This window comes from Ostrinia furnacalis, unplaced genomic scaffold, assembly GCF_004193835.3.
Source record: "Ostrinia furnacalis isolate ACB-3 unplaced genomic scaffold, ASM419383v2 OfSCF6657, whole genome shotgun sequence".
Classification (NCBI taxonomy): Eukaryota; Metazoa; Arthropoda; class Insecta; order Lepidoptera; family Crambidae; genus Ostrinia; species Ostrinia furnacalis.
The window spans coordinates 44417-68029 of record NW_021136896.1 but is presented as its reverse complement, the minus strand read 5'-3'; the positions used below and the strand labels follow the sequence as shown (position 1 = coordinate 68029).

Genomic DNA, 23613 nt, shown 5'->3' with positions numbered 1-23613 from the left:
CGTCATTTTCTTCACTTTATCGTTTACACTTGAAATCTACAACACTTCTTTAGCGTAAGCATAGGCGCAATATTCACTGAAGCTACTACAAGAGAAAGGCGCTCAAAAGCGCAGGCCGTAACATTTGGTTACGGGTGGTACACGCCCACATCATGGGCGTATCGAGTTATGTGTCAGAGCGGATCCTGCCTAAAAAATCTGATTTGTCGCCGCTGGGTAAGAAGTCTGGTACGTCCATGCTAACAATACTTCTTGAGCGTCAACTTGGGCACGATGTTCATGGAAGCCAGTTCCTGGAAGAGCAGCTTGCAGGCGTAGGGCATCTCGACGGTGGAGACGGCGGCCGAGGAGCGGCAGGCGTGGCACCAGGCGCGCGACGCCAGCCGTCCGCACGCGCCGCAGATGTCCGCGCTGAATGCGTCCGACGCTAGCATCAGGCGTTCCATCAGCAACATGCTGGAAAAATAAATTGTTTTGACTATTCATGTATCTTCCTCTTTGCCTATTTAGTAGCTGTGCCCAGTAACTTCGTAGTACGCGTGGAAATTGTATTTTGCACTCGCGCAAATCTTCTTTAGTCCTTACTAGTCACACGCCCAGACTGCCCAAAGTCCAAATTATTACCTACAATCTGCTTTTGTTGTGGTTCAGTGTTCGTCATCAGTGGAAGTCTTTTGAAAAGACGTCCACTGCTGGACAAGGAATTCCACAACACTGGCCGCATCCAGACTGGCTCTTCCCGCGACCTTCACTAGATCATTAGTCCACTAACTAATCGGCCGCTTACCTACTCAACAACTTTCTATGAATATAGGCCCCGCCCACACTGCCCACCAATTGAGCATGTAAGGACTATTTGGCAACGGGGGCGTTTGGGCGAAAATAGCGCCAGTAAGAAAAATGGCGTCCTTTTAGCGGTAAGTGGTAAAAAATGTATAGGAAGTTAGCAAACGTATTCTCGCCGAAAACAGTATTCGGCTGTTGCCATTGCGATCGCCATTTTGCTAGCAATTTCTAACAAGCGCTCAACACAGACACAGTCACGGAATGAGGTGTGGAGATCAGAAACTGTTTTACAGGTTTTTATTGATATTTGGATGAGTGTTGAGCAGTTCAATCCAAGAAATGTTGAGGTATGTAAGCAAAATAATTCATTCTTCATCTATGTCAAACTTCCTGAACAGCTTATTATAAGAATACTAGGGTTGTGTAAAAAATATGTTGTTTAATCATTAAATAATTACCTCTGAGATGATTATGCATGTTATTTTTGCTATAGGTTTACCAAAGAAACTATCCAGTACTGTGCTCTAGTCCAGAACGAGTCAGGACCGTAAGGGTTCTTGTTAAGCAAGTGGTAAAAAATGTATAGGAAGTTAGCAAACGTATTCTCGCCGAAAACAGTATTCGGCTGTTGCCATTGCGATCGCCATTTTGCTAGCAATTTCTAACAAGCGCTATTTTCGGCCAAACGCCCCCAATGTGTTTATTTCAAAGACATGCTTAATTATCCCAACTAATCCCAACTAATATTATAAATGCGAAAGTAACTCTGTCTGTCTGTCTGTCTGTCTGTCTGTTACGCTTTCCCGCTTAAACCTCGCAACCGATTTTGATGAAATTTGGCATAGAGATAGTTTGAGTCCCGGGATAGAACATAGGATAGTTTTTATCCCGGTTTTTGAAACAGGGACGCGCGCGATAAAGTTTTTCTGTGACAGACAAAATTCCACGCGGGCGAAGCCGCGGGCGGAAAGCTAGTTCTACTATAGATGGCATATACCAACCTAGCGCCGTAACCGATGAGGCAGTCGCGCTCCATCTCGCCGAGGCGGAGGCCGCCGTCGCGCGAGCGGCCCTCGGTGGGCTGGCGCGTGAGCACGGCGCGCGGGCCGCGGGCGCGCGCGTGCATCTTGTCCTGAACCATGTGCTTCAGCTTTTGGTAATACACCTGACAACAAACAACCAGTTTATACACTTAGGTATATTTTACCTCATGTGCTGTAACGATTGGAAAAAAATAACGCTACATTTACATAATAAATACTCGTAATATAAGAGAAATAATCTTATGTCTCATTACTTTTGATAGGTACTGTAGATATAATAAAAAAAGCAAACGACTGAAAATTTCTTCGACTTTTCTATCTCATAAGTGAAAAGAGACAAGGAGCAGCACTTACCGGTCCAGAATAAATATAGGCCTCTAGTGGTTCTCCAGTCAGGCCTGAATAGAAAATATCTTTTCCGTGATAGTTGTATCCATGCTTTTCCAGTTCATTACACACGTCTCTTACTTTCGAACCACCAAATGCAGTACCTGTAAATAAACAATGAAATTAATAAGCTGTAAAAAAAACCATACAAATCATTTATCATTGATGTTTGTTCAAACCTTACCATAGTGAAATTTGCCAACCATCAATCCAGCTTTTCCAGCTAACAATTCAATTGTTTTACCGACCGTCATTCTAGACGGGAAGCCGTGGGGATTCATGATCATATCTGGACAAATGCCGGCATCATTAAAAGGCATATCTTCTTGTTGGACAATCAGTCCTGTCACTCCCTTCTGACCGTGTCTGGAACTAAATTTATCACCAATTTCTGGAATTCTGGTTTGTCTTAACAAAATTTTGATAAGGAAAGCGTCTTCAGAATTCGATGACACCATGACTTTTTCGATGTACGATTCCACTGGCCCTTTGTATGTTATCGGCACATCTTTGTAGTCCACCGACTGCGGCTGGCCCTGAGCAACCGGGTTCAACGTCGCTGGAGGCATCTGCTTGTTAATGAGAACTTGCCTGTTCTCGACCATTTCTCCCGGGGCGGCTATGCCGTCTGTGTCCAGGATTTCGTGGGCTCTGATGACTTTTCCTGTACTGGCGTCTCTAGACGGACCTAAGATTCTGTCAGATGTTTGATTGCTATACCGCTTCATGGTCGTTTTGGCGCTCTTGTACACGAGACAACGACCGTACCCGCGGTCGATGCTAGCCCTGTTCAGAATCAGTGCGTCTTCAATATCGTAGCCGCTGTAGCTCATGACCGCGACCGTTGCATTTTGTCCAGCAGGTAATTTGTCGAAATTAGTCAGTTCTATTGTTCTCGTTTTAACCATGGGGCACTGGGGGTACACCAAATTGTACATAAGTGTGTCGATCCTGTTCTTTTGGTTGTAGCCAATTGTACCTGGTAAAGAAAACACGTATTAGCATTAATGGTATAAGTTTACTTATTAATTCATTCAGAGTTTTCAAGATAATGCATGTACTCACCCATGGCTTGTTTGCCCATAGCACATTGGTAAGTGTTTCTAGGACTTTGGTTGTGATGAGGGTAAGGCACCAAACCAGCACACACGCCCAAAACAGTAAAAGGCTCTATTTCAAGATGTGTCGTGACATAGGGATCAATCTCAGCTTCCTTTGTAGCTATATGGCTGTCATTTTCCTCATTCACATCTAAGTACTCAATGAGCCCATCATTAAGAAAATCTTGAAATTTTCTAATCCCTCTGTTTAGTTCATGTATGTGAAATTGTTGAACTAATGGGTGCCCTTTCTCTACGATGATGTAAGGGCGACACAAGCGGCCGCCATCGCTGCATATGTACACAGTTCTTTGGTTATGGTTTGGGTAAATTGAGACGAAAGCAGAGATGAGCCCCCGACGTCTAAACATTCGGAACACGCGAATGAGTCTTTTATATTGTCTTGAAACGCCCAGGATGTTACCTAAAAATAAAGGATATTAGTAGATAAGATAGTAATCATGAGTCTATGTATTTACAATTGATTGTGCAGTGTAGGTAAAGAACCAACCATTGAGAAACACCATGTAAACTGCAGGGTGGTTGATTTCTTCCCCTCCTAACAATCTCACATCTTCAACACCAGCATTACAAGCCAGTCTTGCGATTGGATCTTCTGAACATTCAGTGGTGATATGGGTCATCAGGGCCAAATTTTTGACAAGACCACAGCCTTCTCCTTCAGGTGTATCAGATGGGCACAACATTCCCCATTGAGAAGGTTGCAAAGATCGAGGTCCTGACACTTTTCGAGTTTTCTCAAATTGAGAATTAACTCTAGTCATCATACCCAAGGCTGAAATGTAACTGAGACGACTCAACACTTGAGTGACGCCGTGCCTTTCCATTTTGAATCGTTTTATGGTCCAGTTACCCTGAAAAGAAATAAGACAAGTTATTTTATGGCACTGTGAGTAAAGGGAGAGTTCAACAACAATTATTGTTGGATCAGACATATTATATGATGAAAAACACTTACTGATGATATTGCTGCAAACAAGCCATTTGCAATGAGATCAGGTCTCATGTATTTAACAACATCAAATGGTGCTGCTTTTACTTTGGGTATTATTTTGTCAGCTATGGACTTCAATTCCCAATTAAATCTTTTAAACAGATCTTCAAACATAAGGGCTAGCAGAGAGCCTGCCAACTCCAGTCGTTTGTTACCATAATAATCAGGATCATCAATAGCAGTCTTGTTACTTTCTGCATCTATTACTCTTCTCACCATAATAGCCAAATATATGGCTTTGACATAGAAATTGTAGTTTTCTACAGCAACATGAGCAAGTATGGTTGTTGCTAAAAGATCTCTGGCTTCATCAATGGGGGTGCGAAATTTGGAATGAGCGGTGTGGAATCTATAAAAACAATATTTATTAAAAATCTGAAGAATAGTTTCAAATTGTAATATTATTTTTTTTTAAATACCTTTTAACTTTCAATTTACTTGCAATGTATCCCAATGCTTGGTTTGGTGTAAATATTTTCAAATTATGACATTCCATGATGCAAGGGCCCATTTTTTTCATAGTTGTATCATCCGTTCCAACTAATTGCATTATCTCTTGATCACTACAGATTCCCATGGCTTTGAATGCAATAGCAATTGGGATATCCTGTTGAGGAAAAGTTTAATTTAATTATACAAGAAATTGATTAACCACTATGTCTAATAATAACTCTATTTTACATAACAGTAGTAGGTATAAAAGAAAAGAAAAATTACATCAGACAATGCATTGTGTCTCAGGACATATTTTCCATTCTTCACTATGACATTGGTCCTAGTTTTCTTTTCGTGAGTGGAGCTGGTAACTTGGCATTGTATTGCTCCTTTAAACTCATCCACTATCATTCTGTTTCTGGACAGTTGCTCTTGAATCAATATTACTTTTTCCTGACCTGCAATGCATATAAAAAATATAGCATTTTGTTTGGAATGACTTTAATAAGAGAATAGATACATAGTTATGCAAGAAATTACCTCTTATAATGAAGTAACCGCCTGGATCATGGGGACACTCATTCAACTGAGCCAACTCAAAGTCTGATTTGTTAGTCAGAACACAATTTGAAGATCTCAGCATCAGAGGCATTCTGAAGATAATCAAAACATGAAATACATAAATAAAACATTAAAATATGTAGCACTACAAAAACATACATACGTAATTATAAAGCATTTATGCAAACAAAAGATAATGATAAATCCTTACCTTCCAATAAGCTGTTTATTCTTTATAACCCTCTGATTACCCCTTATGTACTCAATATCAACAGTGATGGGTGCTGAATATGTCATGTCCCTCAAACGACATTCGTGTGGAGTTGTTGGCTTTGTAATATTGAATCCTTCCTCCAGATCTGGTGTGCCAACATAGGCATTCAAGTATTTAATATAAAATAGAGGATCTGCATCACAGAACACTTTCTCATTGGCCTGAACAATCTTTTTAATTTCCACATTAATAAAATAATTGAATGAGTCTATGTGCTGTTTCACCAACCCCTTTACTTGCAGAAAAGATGGTACTAGCTTCCATTTATCCTGAAAATGATATATGAAACTTAGTTTTGCCCGCATTAATCCTTTCCTACTTATAATTGTTTTTAACATAATGTTACATTGACAGTAATAACAGTTTCTACTTTACATTCAAGTAAAAGAACTATATTTATATGTATGTCAATAGTCTGTACAAAAAAATAGAAGCAACCATGTGGTATTTTTAGTTATATGAGATTTGATTTGGCATAAAACAAGGGTACTCGTTTATATTTTAATAACTGGGAGAGAAGCGAGATTAAATGTAGATATTTATTATTTCTAGCCTTTTAGGGGACGCTATGCATTGAAATGGGCCGGCATTTCGGCATAGGCAGTCTTCATGATTGCCCGATAATATAGACGTTTGATTGGGATACATTCTGAGGCTTTCATTAATAAATATTAGCAAACGTTTACTGATACACATAGACGTATAGCGAAAAACCCAACAGTTTATTAAAAATATTTAGTTGAAACTAAAAACTAACCTCTAAGGTTTTTATCGGTTCACGTAAGCCCTTCGTTGATTCCCATTCAGCTTGCTTTTTATTGATTTCTCCCATTCTGAAGTATTTAATTATTATCACTTATAACTGAAAGAAAATACGCAACTCATTTTAACAAAGATAATTAAATTTATTCATAACACAACGTAAACACACGAGTGGAACATATTTGACATTGTTGACATTTATTTGTTGACAAGTTGTGGGGTGGAGGCTGTTTTTTTTTTTGGCACGCTCGGCTTGTGCATTGCCAATGTTGGGTTGGGAAACGGATTAAAGGAAAATACCCGGGAAGAACCAACAACTTGGATTGCGTTTGGGGGCAATGTTATTACGTTTTGCCATTTTTTTGTAGGGGCCTTTGATTTAAAGCATAAAAAATCTGATTGATATTAACAAAAAGTGTGTAACTGATAAACGTTGCCAACTACTGTCACGATAATATTCTTCCTGGCAACATTTTCTGTCGCAGTTTGCCAGATGCGTTGATTTTTTGGGGCCTCGGCCGACCGATTTTCAATCTGTGGGATAAATAAAATATTGGTAATTTACAAAATACAAAGAATTATTAATAGAAATTTAATAAAGTAAGTGAATTAAAAGATATATGTGGTTAATAAAAGTAAAACTTCATTAACATTAGCGCATTTACTATGTTTACGTAATACCGGAACATTTTAACATTTCTTCACAAAATGGTTTACGAGACTTTACCCCGGACTGTTCGAATTCTTCTACTTGGTGATCCTGGTGTTGGAAAAACTTCGCTAATTCTATCTTTAGTGACTGAAGAGTTTACCGAACATGTGCCCTCTAAAGCTGAAGAGATCACCATCCCAGCTGATGTTACACCTGAGCAAGTACCAACCAACATAGTTGATATTTGTGGTAAGTTCTCCTAGTTAATTCCTAATTGTTTTAAAAATGAGTAATAGGTAAAATAAATTTAGAGTATTGTATGCTAAGCTGTAGAGATGAAACGGATATCCGGCAACTATCCGGTAGGCCGGATATCCGGCCTAAATTTACTATCCGGCCGGATACCGGATAGTAGCTCACTATCCGGCCGGATACCGGATATTAAAAAGCTACGAAAAGGACAGTGCCAATCCATGTATGGAAGTTGGACCAAGTGCTGCCCAGAATGAAACCATAGTGCATTTTGTTCCTCAGGCCAATACTGATTTATAAACCGGAGCGAACTGAAATCTATCCCTGGAGTTAAGAGAAAAAAAGAGTTTTGTTTTGAATTATTTACATACAAAATATCATCGATGTATACGTACTACGCATAAGATTTCGCCATTGTGGCATTAAATAACACTCGCTATGTTGAACTTAACCATACTGCATCCGTACACTTTACTTTAGTACGACTTCGACATTCTTTATAAGCGATGAAGCGCTGTTGCACTAATTTGGTTAGTTGACAGAAATTAATTATTTCCAAAATGGAGCAAGAAGTTTTAGCTTACAATAACTTCATTAATCGATTGCAATACACCAATAAATAGATGTTTTGCAAGGATAGAGAACTAAAACTTCTTGCTTCATTTTGGAAATAATGTTTTTCTTTAACTTACCAAACAATTAAAACAGCGCTAGATCGTTTATAAAGAATGTCTAAATCGCACTAAATCACTAAAGTAACGTGTACGGATGCAGTATGCTTAAGTTCAACATAGTGAGTGTTATTTAATGCCAAATTTGCGAAATCTTATGCGTAGTACATATACATCGATGATATTTTGTATGTAAATAATTCGAAACAAAACTCTTTTTTTCTCTTAACTCCAGGGATAGATTTCAGTGCGCTTCGATTTACACGTTAGTATATCCCTGAGGAACAAAATGCACTATGAGTTGATTCTGGGCAACACTTGGTCCAGACCCTGGCACTGTCCTTTCCTATAATAAAATGAAACACATTAATCTTTGAGTTAAATATCAATAAAATTGCTTATAATAATGACGGTTTTTATCTAAAGTCCAAAAAGTTACAAAAAAGCCATATTAAGGCCTTTCAAAAAACTAATTTCCTTTCTGGGCTATCCACTCTAATGACGAATACATAAATATAGTAAATATATTTTAATGTCGAAATATTGCCAAATAAAATAGGCGATCTTTTTTTCACTGATGGTCTGATGACATACAGGATGACTTTGAAATCGTTGGCATCCTTTTAATATAAGACATAGTGCATTCCCCAAATATGAGACAAATCCAATGAGATTTTTTGTCATTATTTTAACTACTTAGTTCTAAGCACTTCTAGTTATATGCGTATGCGTGTTTGTCTTTTTGGTTGTCCTAATAAATAAAATAAACTATGTATTTGTATTAGTGTGCTCTTAAAAAGAGTTTAAAACTATTGTACAGTCAACAGCAGATCATCCTATACATTTTGTTTATTTATTTATTAATGCAAAACACTTGTAAGCTTACAGAGCAGGTCCAAAGCGCTTACAAGCTTAAAAATAAAATAAACATATCATACACTTAGGTCACAAATAAAATACATGCAGTTTATAAATTAAATGGCCCATAATGTTCTAATTTTAAGTACATAATGGATGCAATAAAATATTGAGTATTGAACATTAAATAATTTAAAGAAACACTAAACAAGAGAAAAAAAATGTCAGTGGTCAAATACATGTCATAGAAATACTACTGAGCCAATTTTAAATAGAACAATACAAAATAACACTTAACACATTGAAATAAGATGCCACAGAATGAAGATTGATGTGCTGTCGTCTGTACAAGATTTCAAATATTGAAATTTTAATTAATTTGATATGACTCATATTTGGGGAATGATGAGTAAAGTCTTATTTTGAAAGGAATGCCAACGATTTCAAAGTAACCCTGTATAATGCAGTTCAGTCAGATTACGCAGCAAGTAAACTAATTGAATTTTCGCTATTCAATCACATACTCACGATGGCAACCGATATCGCCCGAATCGATCTGCCCTTTAGACGAGTGTCAAAATCTGACATTCTATTCAAACAGATTCGATTTTCGAAAAGTGTGACTTGTCTAGTCTACTAGACCCACTGATCGCGTTTGAAGCACCTGTGCGGCGCTAAACTCGTTACGACATGCAACACGACAATGGGACAACTATCCGGCCGCCGGATATCCGGCTATCCGGCCTAGCAGCTCGCCGGATATCCGGTATCCGGTATCCGGCCAAACAACTATCCGTTTCATCTCTACTAAGCTGAATAAACCTAACTTGGTTTATAAGGTTGAATATACGCTCATTCCTAGAAATTGAGCAAGGATTAACCAATCAGTCAGGAAGGAAACAGTTTCAAAGATTCGCCCAGACTTGAAGAAACAACCTATTTGGATTCATTATTTTTATCTTGGAGATAATTCATTTTTATTTTTACCGATTTACATAATATTTAATAAATGTAATATAAGACCCTAAAAACTCATGGAATGTCTTCTTTGCAGTTGCAGAGCAATCTTTAGAGCAAGTAGCTGAAGAAATAGAGAAAGCACATGTTATATGCATAGTATTTTCTGTAGACAAACAAGAAACTCTAAGTAAAATAGCTTCTTATTGGCTGCCCTTCGTTAGAGATAACTGCCCAGATGATATTAGAAAACCAGTAATTCTAGTTGGAAACAAAATTGATTTGATTGATTATTCAGTTATTGATGTAAGTATTTTAAAATACTAATATCATATTATGTGATTTGCATTAAGATAATGTGTAATCAATGATTTTGCTGATAAAGTTTTATAATGCATGCACTTAGTGACATGTTTTTTTTTGTGCAAAAATTTATAAAAATTACATTTCAGAATATCTGGGATATAGCTGAGGAGTACCCGGAGGTGGATAGATGCATAGAATGTTCTGCAAAAACCCTGACAAATGTATCGGAAATGTTTTACAATGCACAAAAGGCTGTATTACATCCTATAAGTCCAATTTACTCTATTGAGGAGCAAGAGGTGATTGTTTGCTTACAGAGATATTTTTTGGATGTAGGTAACCTACATGAAACCACCAGCAGCTGATAAAGGAGTTTTTCAATATTTCTGTTTGTTTCAGTTGACAGAGAAATGTAAAAGAGCACTATCCAGAATTTTTAAGATCTGTGACTTAGATGGAGATGGCCTTTTAGATGATTACGAAGTGACTGTTTTCCAGAGGAAATGTTTTGACACACCATTGCAATTGCAGGTATGAAATGGTTACGAAAGTAAATAATTATATTCAAGGCTGACCCCAATAATAATGTTCATATGATATTGCAGGTTTTAGATGAAGTAAAGTCAGTAATTGCCCAAAATGTTGCTGGTGGAATTGAAAATGAGTGTATAACAATAAAAGGATTTATATTTTTACATTGCTTGTTCATACAAAGGGGAAGGAATGAAACCACTTGGACAGTTCTACGCAAGTTTGGATATGATGAAAGTTTAGAGTTAACACATAGTTACTTATATGCTAAGTAAGTATTGTATTATCCTATTTAACCAATTTTTGTCACAGATATCACTAATCTCATTGTTTACTGAGAAACTTAATCCTACTACTAGTTTTGAACCTTAACCCTTAAATATGTGGCATATTTTGGGTCTATGCTATCCTTTAGGTCTTTTTATAGATGTCCTGCTACTTTGTTTTCTCCACAATAATAAAATTTGCCTTCAAAATTTATAAAAATAATTCATAAACTTTCAGTATTAAGGTTCCAGTAGGTTGTACTTCAGAGTTGTCTTATAAAGGCCAACAGTTCCTGACACAGCTGTTTGAGAAGTATGACAAAGATAAAGATGGCATGTTGAACCCAACAGAGTTGAAGAATGTATTCTCATGCTGTCCCAGAATACCATGGCATAATTTACGATACACAGTTCCAACTAATGACAAGGTATACATTTATTTTTGTGACTGTTCTTAAATGTTTTCATTACTAAATAGCTCATTTGAAACTTGATATCTTCATATTTGGTGCTTTTTCAGGGATATTTGACATTGCAAGGATGGATGTGTAGATGGACTCTAATGACATTATTAGACTTACAAAACACTAGTGCTTACTTAGCATATTTAGGTTTTAATTTCTTGGAAAATGAGACTCAAAAATCTGCAATACACAGTAAGTAAAGTTATATGATTTGATCACATCATACCCACATTTATAGTCTAGCTAGAATAACGATGACTTCATTAACTTGTTATGTGGTTTTTAGTAACTCGTGAGAAAAAAGTTGACATTGCCAAGAAACAATCCAGTCGTAATGTTTACCAGTGTCACGTCATCGGGCCAAGGTCGTGCGGCAAGACGTCTATATGTCGAAGCTTCCTCGGTATAGCACATAAGGTAAATAAATTCGTACATAAGGTGCCACAGTACTGTCGTCGATGTGCTGTCGCCTGAACAAATAACTTGTTTGAACTACAAAATGCTCAGACTTGATTTAAAAAATTAAAAACTGGTAGAACCAAACTGACTAATAGATATCGGCCCGGTTTCCACCAAAATGGAGCAGAGAAGTATCGGACGGAAGAATTTTTCTTTAGAATTTGACAACAATCAAGAGAGTCGTGTGAAATGAATTTTCACGTAAGTATGGCTCTCGAAGAAAACATAATCTGAGGAATCAACCAAAGAAGTGGCTTATTGTTGAAAAACAGGTTGCCATGGAGCAGAAACATAAAAAAAAAACCGGCCAAGTGCGAGTCGGACTCGCGCACCGAGGGTTCCGTACAAACCTGCAAGGTTTACAAAGTTCGTTCATTACGACAATCGAGTCATAACTATGTTTTTTTTTTCACGGGTTAAAGGCAATTAGATCTAAGTATTTGNACTTGGTCCCTCTTCTTAACTCGTCCCACACTCACATGAAAATGGCACAAATCACGTCGGCCTCGACGAGTATTGCCAAGAACAAAAAAGAAGAAGAAGAACCCAGAATAACATATAGGCTATAATTTATGACGATATGTGACAAACCAAATTGCAATAAATAAATAAGATGTGAAAAATATTTACAAAAAAGCGCCATCTATAAACATTGCTTTTGACGTACGAAAATATTCATGCGGAAGACGAAGCCGTGCAACGCCATCTATCAAGCGCTGTTCGTAATTAATATTCAAATTTTATTAAATAAAGAAATTTTATGTATTTGAATCACAGTGTACCATTGGTTGAAACGGGAAAAAACGGGATCCACGCGTACGAAGTCGCGGGCGGCCGCTAGTGTGTACATAAATCCAATCCAACAGTTTATGTACCACCGACAACAGTGTTAACTATCCATTGCCTGTCATTTCGTCTCGTTCTATTGCAAAGAATCATCATTTGATGAGAGCGAGAGCAAAAACAGAAATGGATAGTTAACAGTGTGGCCGTGTGTACTTAGCGATAGATCTCAATGTAGTAAACAATATAAGACAAATAAAAAAGGTTTGTCTGACATCTTTGCTTAAAAGCCAATATCCTTTAAAACTTTCAATACATGAACATTTTAAGATGATTTATATTTACTTATTTATTACTTCTTTTGAGTAGTAAAAACGACCTACGACTTACATTTTTCAATGTATACTACATTGAAGCACTGTTAATTTTACCCTGACCCTTCATTGCGAAGAAAACTAATAACGTAGCATTGGTAAGTATCGAAACCTAAAAAAAAACTGGAAAACTTAGAAATCACAAAATATTCTAAGTTACAAGATAAACAACAAATTCCAAGAACCTATGTTATCAAAAGAGAGAATGTTAACGCCATCTATCGGCTATATCAGCGCACAGATACGTCTGAAGTTGTATACGAGCAAGGAGCCTGGAGATGAGCGCGGGGGCGGCCCGCGTCAACTTCACTCGACTACCAGCAAGATCACACGAACGAACAACAGTTGTAAATTCATCTTAAAAGTAATCATTTCTTCAGTCAGCGTTCTTCATTCAATTAAAATTCGAAACAGAGAAATAAACATGAAGATGAGAATAAGACAATCAAATGGATAGGAAATCAAACTAAAGAACTCCTAAAAGCCACTTAATTTTACCGTACCAATAAAATAACCAACGAAACAAAAAAACACATTGCCGAGTAGCAGAATAGACAAAAAAAAATGCATCGCATATTCGCATACAACAGAGAAAAAGCATACCACAGCTGTTTATATTCCTAGTTTCAATATTTCTTTTCATAGAGAATTTCATAGCAAATAGTAGAACAATATAGTCTCCTACATAACAGATAGTGAACACATACAGGAATGTTGGATATTGTAGCAGAGACTGAGAATTCCCCACAAGTACTCTTTTTCTTGAAAGAAATATTCCACGGAGATGTAGACTGTAAATTCATATTTAATTCCTTATCATCATAATATCAGGTACATGCGCTCCATCGCAGAACCCAAATGGCTGTCGGTTCCCTGCCTATTGGCACTACATTCGTCGGATATTTAATTTGTTTATAGATCTCTTCATTTAGAGGAATAGAGATCTGTAAACATCAGCCAAACGGACGCGATCGATCTGATCGCCGATCGCCGCGTACAGACGCTGCATAGATCGCCGCGACGAATGACAGGACGCGTTAATGTGAACCCATCGAAATCTGATCGCCATCGCCGTCGCCATAGCACACGCGTTGGTTTTTTCGAAGCTTAAACGAACTAAAGTTAAGCTCGCTATTTAATAATATTATTATTTAAAATTACCTTTAAAAACTGAAGAGGAATACCACAGTCTCGATTCATTGCATCCAAAATATCCTTTACTTGATAACAAACTGCTTCCAGTGCCGCTTTAATGATGTGATTAGAATTAGTGTCTTCAGTAATTCCGCAAATCACACTGAAATACAAATTATTTATCTCTCAGTTATCTCTAGCATAATAATGTAGGTATGTATTTAAATAATAAAAGTAGCAAACAAAAGAAATAATAGGCTATTAAAACCGACACCAGATAGTCTCGACCTTTCTAGTAATAAAATATGTAGTAAACAGAATGTCAAACTATCAAGCTGTAACCTTTGATTAAGCCAAAGACAAAGATTACAGTCTAAGGCTAGTTTCCACCAAGGAGGAGCGGTGCGGAGATGAGAGATGTGCGGCTAAGCAGGCAGGCTATTTCCACTAAAGCGGAGCGGAGACGAGAGTTGTGTGACCTGTGCGTAGCATTCTATTAGGTACTATCTATGAAACACCGCAGAGCTCCGCACATCTCCGCTCCTTTCCGCAGCACTACGCGCCGCGCCGTCGCCGCTGTCAAATTCTATAGAAAAACAATGATTGCGCCCGACACTTCTCTGCTCTTCTCCGCGCGATCCATTTACCCCGAAGCGGGACGGAGTGGAGATGTTGATGTGCAAATATTGGAATCTGATTGGCTATTCCTAAAACTTCTCTGCTCCGCTCCGCACCGATCCGCCTTGGTGGAAACCGGCCTAATAAATAAATGTAAATGTAATTAGATGCCACGGTGTTTAACTTGATATGTTGTCTTCTGTATAGTCAGCATCAAATAGTTAGTGACGCCCAAAGTAGCCAAAAGTCTTCATTACAATTGGAATAAGGTTCAACGTTTTGGTCACTTTGGGTTATTCTTATTACTATTTGACAACACTATGATACTTGAATCTGCTGCTTTGAAACAACCACACTGCCGTCTGCTATTTGAAGGCGCCCCAAGTGAACGACTTGCTTACCCTCTCGCATCCTGACGCCAATAAGGTGCATACAATCCACTGAAAGCTGGTACAAATACCACACTACCATTAACTGTAGCCTGTTCCGCAATAGCTTGTGAATCTCTGGCACTCTCCAAAAGCCCTAGGTTATCTTTCAGCCAACCTAATGCAGCTCCGGCAATGGCTACCTAAAAGTAAATTAAATCAAGTAAAAGTTAGCGGACTCAGTTGGTGGGCATTATTTTATTTAGAGGTAGGCAGTCTATAGTTCATTCGCTTTAAGAAAATGGTGATAATTAAGTATTGTACCAATACAAAATTCTTACTAAGCAGTATTTTAAAATATTAAGTTAAATTGAATGTTATTTGCAACACAAAGCAGTTGCCTACTCATCTGTTCACATCATGTAAGACGCATCCTTACCGAAGGCCTTACTTTATCCGGTCGCTAAGCTGAGAGATAATAATGTTACGACTTTTTTATCGCGAATAATGTACTAAAGTTACGAACTTTGTGGAAAATTTTCTTCGTAACAGAACTTTCTAGATATGTATTTTTATTGTTGTTATTTAAATAATACTTACAGATCCTTCCAAGGCATAATGTGGTGGGTTTTTACTTCCCAATTGATATGCAACAGTAGTTAACAACCCTCTACTGGAGTTTACTCTGATTTCTCCCGTGTTGTAAAGTACAAAACAACCAGTGCCATATGTTGCTTTGGCTTGACCCTTCTGTAGGCACATTTGTCCAACTAAAGCAGCTTGTTGGTCTCCGAGACAGCCAGAAATGGGAACATCTTTCAAAGGTCCTTCCGGTATGTACCCATACACCTGAAACACATTTTATGAAAATATCAAGACTTAGTCCATTTATGATCAGTGTCAGCTGATACACTGAGTTAAAACAACAATAACAACAACAAGTAATAAACAACTTATGTAAGCCAGTGAGATCATATTACTTTACAGCATAGTGAATCACAAAGGACACTATGATGTAGCTTAGGCATCAGGCTAAAGAGAGAAAGGAAAAGTGTAAATACCTCTGAGCTTGATTTGATTTCAGGTAAAACCGATTTAGGCACTTCAAAGAACTTCAACAACAATGGATCCCATTCCAAAGTTTCTATGTTCATTAACATAGTTCTTGAAGCATTAGTGACATCTGTAACATGTTTTCCTCCATTTGGGCCACCTGGAATTGTTTATTTTACACATTTTAATTAATTATACATTTTCATCAGAAAAACATTATTGTGTTCATGTTGATAGATAGCTATTAAAATTTCTTAGCAATTAGTCACTTCTCAAAATAAATAATAAATAACATTAAACAATCGAACTGCCTAAGGCGGGAATCGAACTCACGACTTTTTGCTTGTCAGGCTAATGTTGATAAATCTTTAGTAAGTTACCTGTCAAATTCCAAATTACCCAAGTGTCAACAGTTCCAAAACAGCATGTACCCTTTTTCATGGAATTTTTAACAGCATCCACATTATCACTCAGCCATCTCAATTTTACAGCACTAAAATATGGGGACATAGGCAATCCACAAAGTGGCTGTAACAAATAAAAACATTTTTAAATAGTTTTCATTCCTTAAAAATCTTCAAAATATTTTATAATTTTATTAAAAGTTTCTTCTGGCAATGAAATACTAAATAGTCACTCTTCTCAAGGTGCGTAATAAGTCAATGTGAAACTAATTTAACTATATCAGATTATAAGCTGACGGAATTCACAATTTTACAGTGACACATATACCAAACACTTCCAAACGATGGCAAACATCAGAATTATACAAGATAAAATTAGGCCTAGTTTCACGTTAATCATATAAATATTGCCCCATAATAAGTAACTGGTGATAACTTTAATACAGGATATTAAATGATAATTGCCTCAGAATTATAAATGATAATTCTGAACATTAATAGTAAGCTAACAAATAGATAAGCAGTCTTGTATATGACACATACATACAAGGTTATTGGATATCCTAGAATGATATATTTAATATCAGCTATAAAATGAAGTTATTCTTAACTTAGTAAAATTACTCACTGTTAGATAACTCTTATTTCTTGTCTTATTTGGCACGGTATCGAGAAGTTTATCGATGGTTGATTTGGTCCTCATATCCAACCAAACAATGGCATTATGTAATGGCACACCGGTGTTTCTGTCCCACACTATGGTAGTTTCTCGTTGGTTGGTGACACCCACCGCTATTAAGTCCTAATAAATTATTATACATGTAAACTTCAATATGAAAAAGTACATTGCCAAGCTCGAAACACAAATATACAAAATGTTGATATAGCGCATTGTTGCTTCATAGTAGTGACTTATGCTTAATGATAAATGTCATAGATAATATTTAGCTGCTGTAGTACTATCAGAAAGAAAGAAAGAAAATACATTTATTTGGCACACTAAAACAACAAATTACAGAAATTAATACTTTATTAATACAATAAAAAGGCCTTTGTCCAGCAGTGGACGTCTTTCGGCTGAAATGAATGAATGAACGAACCAACAATAAAAAAAATATCAGCAACCATGATTCAATAAGTCGCTGCATAAACTTGAAAATTCGCATATTTGCAAGATAGTTAGCTTATAACTACGCAGCACACATAGCATGTTAAAATAGGTCATCAGATTATTTACAACAAGCAATATTCTTTATGAAATTATGTTTATTTTGTGTAATTATTTTCACATTGAAACCAAAATCACTGCTTGTTTCAATTGACTTTAATTGGCAATTTTTGGCCACAAGTCAACCATCACTGAACAAGGTAGGTACCAAAAATCTACATTGAGCCAAGCTGCACCTAATTGTTGAATGCATTATGTAATCAGAATGCAGAGAAAAAGAAATAAACATAAGACAACCAAAAAGAGACATTAAGTGCCAATTTACGGTGCTTAAATTAAATAAATAAATCAACAGAATGGTCTTGATATTATGTACTTACCTTGGCTTTCCCGCCAAGAGTCTCCAGTTGTTCCACAGCTTTTTGTATGCATGTTGTTACAACTTCTAAAATGGCGTAAGGGTCTTGTTCTACCCAACCTTCTTGAGGAAATATCTGTTCTAGTTCTTTTTGATGAGATGCAACGACTTCCGTTGAATTTGCTTTGAAAATAATAAATCTTGCGCTTGAAGTTCCCTCATCTATAGCGCCAACCAAAGGGCCAAATTTACCAAATTCAGACATCACTCAGTCCCGTTTATCTACTGGACCAAATTCTAGGCGAGAAAAGAAGCTCAAGAAGAAGGAAACCAAACTAAACCACACAAAACTTTACAAATAAATAAAAGAGAAGAAGACAATGTTTTTGACAATCGTCAATCGCACACCGACAGCGCAACGCAATTAAAAAATAAAAAAAGTCAAGACTCAAGTCAAGACAAGAAGATTATTCTCGATGGTAGGGATGTCGGGTCCCAATACAAACATCGATTAAAATCGAATAGGTAGGTATGTAAAAGAAGGCATTCGATAATTTTTATGCTATTATAAATCAATTGACTCAAAAATTCGACGTTTTTCTTTTTGAAATTATTACAATTATTTTTTTCGGTATAATCATTTATTTTGTTTGTTAAATCAATTTTACTTTATTGAAGACTTTCAAAATTTAAATATTTGTTTCATTATGGGTATTACGGGTAACGGTGTATAATAATCAAAAATATTCACGATCATTTTAAACCTCTTTCTATTATTCTCATAATCGACTTTACTACTCGAATAAAGATTCAAACGATACTTTTAAATCGATTTAAATGATGGAAAATTTATGAGGCATAAGGGATGTACGATAATTATTTTTTCTGAAATATAAAATTGTATCGATTTAAAATATCAATTTAAAAAAAAAGATAAAAATGAAATAATAATTTTAATAATTCATAAAAGAATTAACACGTCATTTATTTTTTGCATTCATAAATAATTGAGAAACTTTTGAACGAATATTATTAATAGTGACCGACCGAATATTCGTTTTCGTTTTCGTTCATTATCGGCCAAAAAATGGACATTCGGCCATAATGATATGATATTTTCGTTTTCGGCCAAAAACCAGCCGAAGCTTCGGCCAAATCGAATATCAGAAATACGTGAATAAGATGGTGACGTATGTGTATGACGATCGGATATCTTCGAAGTGAATCGGGTGCACTCATGGTTCCAATTACTGTTTTGAAGTTGTAAAGTGAGGTTATGGTGTAAGGGTTTCCTGCGGGAATTTTTCAAGTTCAAAATAGAATACAAATAAAGTCTAAGAGTATTCATTAAGTTTAATTGTTTCAAAATGGAGTCTAATAACGCGGATTTCAAATACGTCATGAGTCACTGATTGGGAGCCCACAAAGCGAGCAATATTTGAAATGCGACGAATCACAAATTGTCTGCTAACACAACTGCAACTGCTTCCCGGCTACAACTACAGGACTCTATTTTAGAAAGGTGTATTCATGTACCGGAAATAATATTCCATTAAGAATTCATAATAATCTTCAATTTTTAATGTCTAATGCTGGTTTTCATAATCAAACCTTATCAAAATCCGTCCGTCAACTGTCAAACGTCAATATGACGTTTTTTGTCAAAATATTTACGGTTTTCGAAGTTTTTACATAATAATATTGTTTCATATTGTTTACAAGACTAAGTACCTACTTAAACGATTCAAAAGTGTAAAAGCATTGAAAATTATGGATATTTGATCGCAAACAGATTGAAATTTGACAGTTGAAGGACATTTTCATTTTCGGCCGAAAATGAGACTGCAGCCGAAGCTTCGTTTTCGTTTTCGTCTGAAAATCCATATTCGGTCGGACACTAATTATTAACCTTTACTTATAGCCGGGTTTTGCTCTACTATACAATCAACAAAAACATGTCAACATTCACCAAAATTACCTACAAAAAATGTTAAACGTTGACATCTTTTTGTTAATAGTGTAGGGCAAGACACGTGCTGGAGACCCGGCTTTGTATAGCCGGATGTCCAGGGCCCCGATTGTGCTAATTTCTTAATGCTAATTTGTAATGTCTCCAATTCATTCACATTTCATCTCTAGTCCACAGGGTAGTCACGCTCTATTTTCATTCCTGCTGAAGTGCAATTCGTTATCGTGGTAAAGTTCACGCGCAAACAAAAAACAAGTTGTTTGAGAAAAAATATCTTTCTGTCAGCTTTTACACAAACGTTCGTTTGAAATAAGTAGCTATCAAAGCGACACGCGACATCGCGATACGAATTTGTGCAAACAGCTGATTTTCGTTTGTCGTCCAGTTCATTGCAGTTGAAAATAATTAATCATGGCGCTGTGTGTTGTTACAAAAATGTAACACTACCATGGAAGTAGGTACGGTTTGGACAAACTGCTTTAATTTTTAGTAGAGATATTTTTATAAAAAGAAAACCCTTAATACAGTTACTTTTCCTATTTTCAATTTTCACAGACATAAAAAATAAATTGACCAGTATGAATTTATTGCATAAAATTTATCGATAATAGGAATAATAATAGTCAATGGATTGGTACATCACAGAAGATCACAGATTATAGAAATGTCATTGATTTTTATAGATGACCCACGCTGAACTGTCCCACCAAACTCAATGACAGAGGGGCGCTACCATCGTTCAACTATAATGGTTTCCAACATGGCAAAAATCGGAACCAGCGATCCGGTATGGACGGTGCCGCGGTGGCGCCCCACTGTCAATGTCATGCATAGGACAGTTCAGTATTTTGGAACTATATTAGAGATCTGCCACAAACGATTCTGGAACGTCATGTAACAAAAATCGGAACTATTAACTCAGATGGTAGCGCCCTCCTGTAAAATGTCATAATAATTAAATGGAACACTTCACTGATGTCCTACGTGGCAAATATCGGAACTAAAACCCAGTTTTGATAGTAGCGCCCTTCTATCAATGTATAGTTCCAAAATACTGAACTGTCCTATCCCTGACATTGACAGCGTGGCGCCATCGCGCCACCGTCAATACCGGATCGCTGGTTCCGATTTTTGCCATGTTGGAAACCATATAGTTGAACGATGGTAGCGCCCCCCTGTCATTGAGTTTGGTGGGACAGTTCAGCGTGGGTCATCTATAGCTACCCCCCTAGACAAAACGCACTTTTTGATCGAATCGAAAATCGAATCCGTCAAAACTCCATACAAAAAAGGGGCTTTTCGACCACTTTTCGACTGGTTTGCGATTATAATTTGCACTTTGTCTAGACCCGCTGGGACGGTTCAGTGTTGATTCGATTGATTGAAATACTCTCATTTATCTGTGGTCTAAGTGTAGGCGCACACCGTTGATTTTTAGTTGGCCGATAGTTGTGCCCGATTTTAAATTGTATGAAGAATCGGCCAAATCGAAACGGCGCCGCGGCGTAGTGTGCGCACTCCCATACATGCCCATACTGATCAACTGCCCGGCTAAACTATCGGCCGACGAAAAATCAACGGTGTGTGCCTACTCTATAATAGATGATTTACACAGTTGTCATGTGTCAAATTAAAACAAAAATTCAGCGGACTTCAAAGACTGGCTTAAAAGGATGCACCCAGAGCTGTGAAAAACTATATTAAAAAAAAATGTTTTAGGCTGCACCCACAGATGGATAGATGCAGCATGTGTCAAAAATTGTATGAAGCCGAGCGTGCCANACTTGGTCCCTCTTCTTAACTCGTCCCACACTCACATGAAAATGGCACAAATCAAGTCGGCCTCGACGAGTATTGCCAAGAACAAAAAAGAAGAAGAAGAAGAAAAAAAATACGGTTCTGAAAGGTGCTGCAGGCAGTGCATGTGCCAAGGAGATCATACTTTGTCGTTTATTTATTTTGTAATGGGCCCATCTAGCTTGATTATAATCAGCGGTTAATTTGTGCAAGGCCGCTTAATTTATAGCTAACTAGAAATGTGAAGGGTCAATTACCATTCAGATCAGACGTCGTTAAATAGAGGTTAGCGGGCTTGGTAGGTCCATCCATAGTTACCCAAGTAGTAGTATACCTATACCAAAGGAAAGAAGACTGAAACGGCTTCCAAAATGGGAGATGAAAAAGTGCAAATGCGGAAACAGTTAGGGCTCTTAGAGGGGGTGGCAATAATATTGGGGATCATATTTGGCAGTGGTATTTTTATAACTCCTAAAGAAGTCTTGGAGAAAACTGGTTCGGTATGGGGATCTCTGACTGTGTGGACCCTGTGCGGAGGCATGGCGACGCTAGGAGCTTTATCCTATGCAGAATTGGGTAAGTGCTTCAAATAATTAAGATGCATTATCACAGATCTGTGTGCCATATGCTGTAGTTGAGTATTGGTCTGAAAAAGATAACTATAATTTGGATAGATGGCTGAACATGATTGATTACTAAACATGTTTGCTATCTGAACATAGATTTTTCAGCCATTAATTTTGTTACCATTTATGATTACTATCTGGAAATATTTTTAAATTAAAGTTGTTGCAAAATCAACATTTTTCTGGCTAAAACAAGAAATTAGTGTTTTTAATGCAATTAGAGAGTTTTTAGATGGATTGGTAGTAATGAGAAATACTTAACTTCTCTCTTTATGTCATAAATTTGAATATTGAAGAGCTCAATGAGTGTAATTTAACGCAGGGACTACACTGCTGCAGAGTGGTGGCGACTACCACTACATTAATGAAGCCTATGGACCTTTGCCTGCTTTTCTGTACCTTTGGGACGCTATCTTCGTATTTGTGTGAGTAAATTACTTACTATCATGATCTATTGTCACAGGTTTATTCCTTCTAATGAAAGATGGGTTGTCAAGTGCCTTAGCAAATACTTTGCAACTAAAACATTTATGGTATCCAACATGTACTGTTTAAGTATTCATTTCTTTGAAACATGATAAAATTATAAAAGTTGCTGTGCCCTAACTAGGTCCAACTGCTTTAGCTTCTAAGACCTAATTAAATGTCCTAATGTGGTAAAAGCAATGAAGTATTGAGTATAAATTTTTTGTTTGATAACTTATAATAGCTGATAGCTTTGCACCTGATTCAATGGCAAAGATTCCTTATTTAAACGTTTTCCCATTCCATGTTTTCACAAAGAGAATTCATGATTATTTTCAAGCTTATGTCTTTCTTGCGCAGTACTGAAGAATTACAACTGTCTACAGCATTTTTGCGCATGGGTTATGCATAGCTTATTTTTATTGCTTTATGACCTAGAAATAAGAATAACAACAAAAAATTGTTCTGAATTTGCTTTTATGTGTAAAAAATAGAAAAATTCATATCTATGAATGTATGAACGTGAACATAGAGATGATTTAANACTTGGTCCCTCTTCTTAACTCGTCCCACACTCACATGAAAATGGCACAAATCAAGTCGGCCTCGACGAGTATTGCCAGGAACAAAAAAGAAGAAGAAGAAGACTAAGGTTATCAACCTAGCCTATATTAAAAGCGGTGTGTGACACACCGTGTGTCCCACCAGGCGCCAAGC

The 23613-nt window shown here is 36.8% G+C and overlaps 4 protein-coding genes across 7 annotated transcripts in view; 2 read left to right on the top strand and 2 right to left on the bottom strand.

The window, feature by feature from the left end:
• The window catches only part of Gk1 (Glycerol kinase 1), a 127809-nt gene extending 109323 nt beyond the window's left edge, over positions 1-18486 (bottom strand). For 2 of the 4 annotated variants that reach the window (XM_028318090.1, XM_028318089.1), the window contains exons 1-7: positions 18062-18486; positions 17142-17315; positions 16490-16637; positions 16118-16269; positions 15657-15905; positions 15090-15259; positions 14098-14233 (exon numbers count right to left, since the gene is read on the bottom strand). In XM_028318090.1, the coding sequence (XP_028173891.1) occupies positions 14098-14233; positions 15090-15259; positions 15657-15905; positions 16118-16269; positions 16490-16637; positions 17142-17315; positions 18062-18304 (1272 nt within the window). In that variant the 5' untranslated portion in view covers positions 18305-18486. The remainder of the gene's footprint in view (positions 1-14097; positions 14234-15089; positions 15260-15656; positions 15906-16117; positions 16270-16489; positions 16638-17141; positions 17316-18061) is intronic. The other 2 variants (XM_028318091.1, XM_028318092.1) reach the window with 1 other exon arrangement.
• RpIII128 (RNA polymerase III subunit RpIII128) lies at positions 28-6554 on the bottom strand. The gene is made up of 12 exons (XM_028318087.1): positions 6359-6554; positions 5539-5870; positions 5307-5419; positions 5049-5224; positions 4751-4938; positions 4296-4680; positions 3828-4191; positions 3282-3740; positions 2401-3195; positions 2184-2320; positions 1788-1951; positions 28-456 (listed from the first exon to the last, which is right to left on the bottom strand). The coding sequence occupies exons 1-12, from the start codon at positions 6431-6433 to the stop codon at positions 240-242; spliced, it is 3405 nt and encodes a 1134-aa protein (XP_028173888.1). The 5' UTR covers positions 6434-6554; the 3' UTR covers positions 28-239.
• On the top strand, positions 6856-11809 carry LOC114362625 (mitochondrial Rho GTPase-like). Its single transcript, XM_028318095.1, has 8 exons — positions 6856-7264; positions 9851-10059; positions 10206-10358; positions 10459-10590; positions 10665-10861; positions 11095-11284; positions 11377-11512; positions 11607-11809. Exons 1-8 carry the CDS (start codon positions 7072-7074, stop codon positions 11792-11794), a joined length of 1398 nt encoding a protein of 465 aa, XP_028173896.1. The 5' UTR covers positions 6856-7071; the 3' UTR covers positions 11795-11809.
• A 3410-nt stretch (positions 18487-21896) lies between the features above and the next one.
• Positions 21897-22916, top strand: LOC114362649 (cystine/glutamate transporter-like). The gene is made up of 2 exons (XM_028318121.1): positions 21897-22381; positions 22754-22916. The coding sequence occupies exons 1-2, from the start codon at positions 22177-22179 to the stop codon at positions 22858-22860; spliced, it is 312 nt and encodes a 103-aa protein (XP_028173922.1). The 5' UTR covers positions 21897-22176; the 3' UTR covers positions 22861-22916.
• The last annotated feature ends 697 nt before the right edge of the window (positions 22917-23613 follow it).